General features: G+C 38.0%; 1 protein-coding gene across 2 annotated transcripts in view; it reads right to left on the bottom strand.

The window, feature by feature from the left end:
• The window catches only part of Casc4 (cancer susceptibility 4), an 80525-nt gene that overhangs the window by 37165 nt on the left and 36858 nt on the right, over positions 1-6502 (bottom strand). For both annotated transcript variants that reach the window (XM_005364353.3, XM_005364356.3), the window contains exons 3-4: positions 4880-4982; positions 2701-2791 (exon numbers count right to left, since the gene is read on the bottom strand). In XM_005364353.3, coding sequence (XP_005364410.1) covers positions 2701-2791; positions 4880-4982 — 194 coding nt within the window. The remainder of the gene's footprint in view (positions 1-2700; positions 2792-4879; positions 4983-6502) is intronic.

Here is a 6502-nt window from a genome sequence, read left to right as displayed (position 1 = left end):
TGTAGTGTTTGCTGTCCTATAACTTGCTCTGACCCATATCTGCATGCCTCTGCTTCACAAGTACTGGGAATAAAGGCATGTGCCACCACCACCCAGCATGAAATAATTTTAATTTATAGAAAATTAATTGTTCCTCATTCAGTTTTTTCTAATGTTAAAACAGATATTACCATGATAGACCTGTAAAACAAAGACAACAGTATAACTGGGCTGGAGGTGTGGCTCCATTGGTAGATTGCTTTCCTACCATCCATAAAACGCTGGGTTGGATACCCCGAACTGCATAAGCCGGGTAGGATAGCAGACATCTGTAATAGCAGCACACAGGCGATAAAGGCAAGAAAATCATAAATTCAATGCCACTGTTGGCTACATTGGGAATTTAGGACCAGTCTGAGGCACACAAGACTCAGAAAAAAAGGCAAAAGAAAAAGATAAAATTATTATTATTAACTAAACTTTTAGACTTCATGTAGATTTTTTTTTTTTTATTTTAGAGACAGGGTTTCTCCATAGCTTTTTTTTGGTTCCTGTCCTGGAACTAGCTCTTCTAGACCAGGCTGGCCTCGAACTCACAAAGATCCGCCTGCCTCTGCCTCCCGAGTGCTGGGATTAAAGGCGTGCGCCACCGCCGCCCGGCTCATGTAGACTTTTTTAAACCAGTTTTCCCACCATGTCTTGCTTTTCTATTCCAGATGTAACTCAGTATATATATACTACAAGGTGTTTTAGTCTTCAAGTCTTCTTATTCTTCTCTGGTCTGTCTAGACTTTCTGTCCTTATATCACAAAAACATAAACATTTACTTATGAACACAGTGAATTTTTAGTAATATCTCCACACCATGAAATAGTATTCTTTTAAATTTTCAACCGTAAGTTTCTTTTGTCAGTTATTTCTGTCAAAACAACAAAACTAATAAAACTTGACAAAAACTAATAAAAGCTTGCAATAAATGACACAGCACCACAACAAGCCTTTCTCCTTCCGTTCACATCCCATTACACTCCTCTACACTTCCAGGGTCTCAATACTATCTTCTAGCTACACTCAGTGACCACACAATGGCTGACCACTCAAGCCTGCCTTCTTCCACTAGCCCATTCTCACACTCTTCAAAGTAGAGGCAGACAACAGCAACTGCTTCCATCTGTAGACTGGAAAGTTGTGAGAAAGATGCAACACCCTCAATATTCCCACTGAAAAACTGAGGAAAAACAAAGAAAAAAAACCTGATCTCATCCAGGACCACTTGCCAAGGTTTGCCCTTGTGAGCTAGGCCCTCCCACATCAATCATTAACTAAGAAAATGCACTATAGAGTACCTACAAGTAATCTGACGGAAGTGTTTTCTTTTCTTCTTCTCCCCCCAACGCCCCCCCCCTCCCGCCCCAGGGTTTCTCTGCGTAGCTTTGGAGCCTGTTCCGGAACTTGCACTGTAGACTAGTTGGCTGGTGGTGGCGGTGCATGCCTTTAATCCCAGCACCCAGAGGAAGGTCAATCTCTGTGAGTTTGAGGACAAACTGGTCTACAAGAGTTAGTTCTAGGACAGGCTCCAAAGCTACAGAGAAACCCTGTCTCGAAAAACAAACAAAAACCCTGATATCCTTGACTTTTAGTCCTTATATGTTACCAAAGAACAAAAGAAATATTTTTCATTATTGAGTCATGCTTTACTTTTAATTCTAAGATTTTATACAAACCACATTTAATCAACTGAGATTAAAGAGTATAAAAAAAAACCCTTATGTCCATAATGGTTAGTGATATTCAGAAAAATTTTCTGTATTTCTATTTACTTTTTTTTTCTTGTTTTTTTTCATGACAGGGTTTTCCTGTTTAACAAACAGTAACAGTTCTGGCTGTTCTGGAACTCACTTTGTAGACCAGGCTGGCCTTGAACTCACAGAGATCACCTGTGTCTGTGTCCCTGAGTGCTGAGGTTAAAGCCACGTGCCACCACGTCCAGCTAGTATCCTCTATTTCTATGATGACCTTTATGATAGGTCAACTCAAAATGAATAAATAGAATTTGCTGACTCAAAATGTACCAGTTGGGTATGTAGCTCAACAGAACATATACTTGGCATACAGGAAGTCACAGATCTGACCCATAGTACTTTAAGAAAATACAAGCCAAACTTAGTTATGCAGTGTCTAGTTGTGTCTTTCTGTTTTAAGACAGGGTGCCAGACTACTAGAGACTAATAAGAAAAATCGTGACAATTATGTTCTGCTTTCTGAAGCTGGGTGTCGGTTCCATCCATCTGTAACCCATCACTTGAAATGCTGAGGCAAAGGGATTGGGAGCTCAAGGCCAATTGGGGCTACACAGTAAGATAAGTAAGAAGAAGTAAGGGATGAAGAAAAGGAGGGAGAGAAAAAGGAAGTTTTCTTTTCAGGAAAAAGCCATTCACCTTAAAATCTAATATTAACAACAACAACAATAATAATAAGAACAATAATAATAATGGTAATTTGCCTAGCATGTGCAAGGCCCTAAGTTCAATTTCTAGCCATAAGAAAAAATAAGCAAGTTGAGATATTTTTAGACATCCACTCTACTCAGCTAATACACAACCTTTTTTAAACTTAAGCAGGCTAGAATATTTAATGTGTTATGACAAAAGCATATCTACTTCTAAATTACATATATTACAACTAAAACATGTATTGTTTAGATATTTATTTTTAATTTACCTTTTGTTCCTGCAAAAACTGATCTGCTAATTTTTTTATATTTTCTTCATGTTGTGCTCTTAATTCCTTGATCTGCTGTCCACACTGAAAACTAAATTAGAAAGTCATTCTTTTAGACTCCATTGGACTGAGTTCTCCAAGTCTGTCCAGAAGCTGGCACATACGTTTAGAAAGACAAAACATTGGTCAGTAGAGAACAGCAGAAAAGAGAAACAGTGAAATGCAGCCAGAATCAGAACAGTTGACTCTCTAACGGGGAAAGGGAATACAGCTAACTGGAAAAAAAAATATCAAGAAACAAAAGCAGAAATCAGACAGATACAAAGCAATCCTTTCTCAAGTGTTTTACAAATTACACCTATAAAGAAACAAGTGCCGAGCCAACTTTAATCACAAGAGTAAGATATTGTATAAAAAAACTGTTGGTCCTCAACAAATAGATGAAAAATGCTAGAATTAGGAGCCTCTAAGGAATATCAACTCTCGATGTGTTCAATAGTACTCTGTAAGGAATCTTGGTCTGTCCTGCCAGCCAGCTCCCAAATACAGAGACTCTTACCAATTATGAAAGCTCAGCCCATAGCTCAGGCATGTTCCTAGTTCTTATAACTTCTATTGATCTGTGCTCTATCATGGGCAATACCTCTTTTTCACCTCGTACCTCATGCTTCTCTGTGTCTCCCATGTGCCTCAATTATCTCCTGCTTCTCTCTGCCCAGAACTCCCCATATATCTCTTGTCTAGGTATTGATCGTTCAGCTTTACACCAATCAGAGCAATATATCTTTACAGAGTATAAAAATATCCCACAATAGTACTTTAAACACCATAATACAAGTTTATAGCATGGAATAAAGAGAAGGAAGAAACAGTACAGTATCAGAAAAAAGTGAAAACAGATAAAAAATGGTGACTTTCTGATGGACAAGTATTCAAAGGATACAAATAGACACTGTTGCAAATAGAAACAAGCATTTAATGAAAACAGAGACATATATTAATGCTCATATAATTATTGCAAATTAAACTTCCTATCTGGATATACTTGTACTGCTTTATGCTTACATTTCCAGAATTAAAATCAAACTATAAACAATACTGGTAGGGCTATGAGAAAATATTCATATTATAAACTAGCATAATTATTTAGAAAGCAATCTTTCATTTATGTTACACAGCAGCTAACTGATGAAAACATTTTTAGTGAATGTATGTTTGTGAGTATATACTAGTAAAATATTAAGAGGGAACAATCTCTTACATAAAAATTAATAAAAATGGAACATTCTAAAATTATTTATTTTACTCTACCATTATTATTGCTGTTACATATTTGTATGATGTATGTCTATATAACTACCTGTGGACATGTGAGTGCCAGAGTGCACATGGTACACATGTAGATGTTAGAGGACTTTAGTCCTCTCCTTTCCATGGCGGGATCCAGGGGTCACACTAAGGAGGTCAGACTAGCACAGCAAGTGCCTTTTACTCACTAAGCCATCTTGTTGCCCAAGAAATACCAAGGAAAGCAAAACTTTCTACAATGGTTCCACAAATTGTAGAAACTAAGTTTTGATAAACTGATAAGCTAAAGAAAATATTATAGCTCACTGTTTAAGTCTTCAATCCTGTAGAAATATGGAAAAACACTGAATACTGGCAGTATAAATACATATATACATTATACATAGGTAATAACAGTACCTAAAGACCTAAAGAAAAACCTTTACTATAAAGCTGCTTTAAAGCATACGGCCCTAAGAACTTCCCCATCTCTTCACCATGAGAGGTGTGCATGAGGGGCAGAAGCACACAGCAGAAGCATGAGCAGAAATCCCCTTAGCTATTTTGAAGACATGCCCCAGGCTTGTTTTCATCTTCTAGAAGTCCCTCAAAAAGAAGGACTCTCCTTTCAGTCCTTTACATTTCCAATTCAACAAAACCTGCCGTTAGTAGGATTTTCCTGTTTTACAATCTAGAAAGACCTAACACATCACATAAGAGACATTTTCACAGTGTTGAACATATCAAGATGAAAGAGTATGGCTTTCCAAGAGCCTCTGAAAGACAAGATAAGGAAAACGAGAGAGAAAGAACAGAGGAGAGAAGGAAGAAGTGAATTATGTACAAGCCCTAGGTAAACACTTGTGACAGGCTGTTGCATGCAGCATCTTACCTCTCATATTCTAACCTCTTCACAAGGTACGTGCTATTCTTCCTGTAGTCCTGGAGCTGGTCTTCTTGTCGAAGAAACTCCTGACGAAGCTCAGCCAGTTGTTCTAGCCATACAAGGGGAAGAACCATGGAATAATTAAATTTACTTACTGTAATACTTTCTAATGAAAGTCTATGGAGTGGTCTTTTAATTATGCACATTTTCTTTGCTTTCCTTTAAAAACTATTTATTTATTTATCTATCTATTTATTTATTTATTTCATATCAAATCCCATTTCCCCTTTCCTCTTACTTCCCCTCCCCCCTCCCATTCATTCCTCAGAGAGGTTAAGGCCTCCCCTGGGAACTCAACTATGACTGTCTTGTCCCCTCACTGAGGCAAGACCAAGGTCCTCGCCTCCATGCCTAGGCTGAGTCATGCCCTATGCAGAGATACCAATTGCTTCTTATGAGCAGGTCACTCCTGGGAAAAAGGATATTAGGTAGAAACTGTGTACTTTCAATGTCTACTTACATCATAAATGAAAATTTCATTCATAAATGTACTTTCCTAATATCAGCTTTTAAGAATCATGCCTTGCTTTTACAGAAGTTCAAAGTTTCTTTTTTTTTTTTCTTTTTTGTTTTTCGAGACAGGGTTTCTCTGTGGCTTTGGAGCCTGTCCTGGAACTAGCTCTTGTAGACCAGGCTGGTCTCGAAATCACAGAGATCCACTGCCCAGCTCAAAGTTTCTCTTAATTATAATTTGAAATGCACCACACACACACACACACACACACACACACACACACACACACCACACACACACCACACACACACCACACCACACACAGACAGACCACACACAGACACACACATACCACACACACACACCACACACAGACACACCACACACAGACACACACATACCACACACACAGACACACACACACACCACACACACACACCACACACACACACACACACACACACACACACACCACACACACACCACACACAGACAGACACACACACCACACACACACCACACACACACACACACACACACACACACACACACACACACACACACCATAAATAAATACTTAGGTATTCCGTTTCATGACTCTTTTGGCCAAGTACTTCCTAAAAAGAAAATGGCCATTAAATGTTCCATTAGATTTCCATTTTGAGAACATTAAAGTTTTACATATCTGTCTGCTAAAATTATGTTTCTGAGGTTTTGATACCAATAAAAACTGGCTTCATTTCCTTGGTCCTGAGGCCAGAACACTTGTTAATTGAAGAGTTTTTTCTAATTATCCAATAAACAGCAGCCTTCCATTAAAGCAAGCACTCAAACATCTAAATATATATCCTATAGTTTTTCTTGGGGGGGGACAAATTTCTTTCTTTTCTCTATGTCCCATGTAGATTAGATCCATGTATGTCTCTCTTATGGTCCTCATTGTTGTCTATGTTCTCTGGGGTAGTGAATTGTATACTGGTTTTTCTTTGATTCATGTCTAAAATTCACTTATGAGTGAGTATATATGATATTGTCTTTGTGGGTCTGAGTTAACTCACTTAATATGACGTTTTCTAGATACATCCATTTGACTACAAATTTCAAGATGTCATTAT

The sequence above is a fragment of the Microtus ochrogaster genome (assembly GCF_000317375.1).
Source record: "Microtus ochrogaster isolate Prairie Vole_2 chromosome 14 unlocalized genomic scaffold, MicOch1.0 chr14_random_1, whole genome shotgun sequence".
Taxonomy (NCBI): domain Eukaryota; kingdom Metazoa; phylum Chordata; class Mammalia; order Rodentia; family Cricetidae; genus Microtus; species Microtus ochrogaster.
This window is presented reverse-complemented; position numbering and strand designations above follow the sequence as displayed.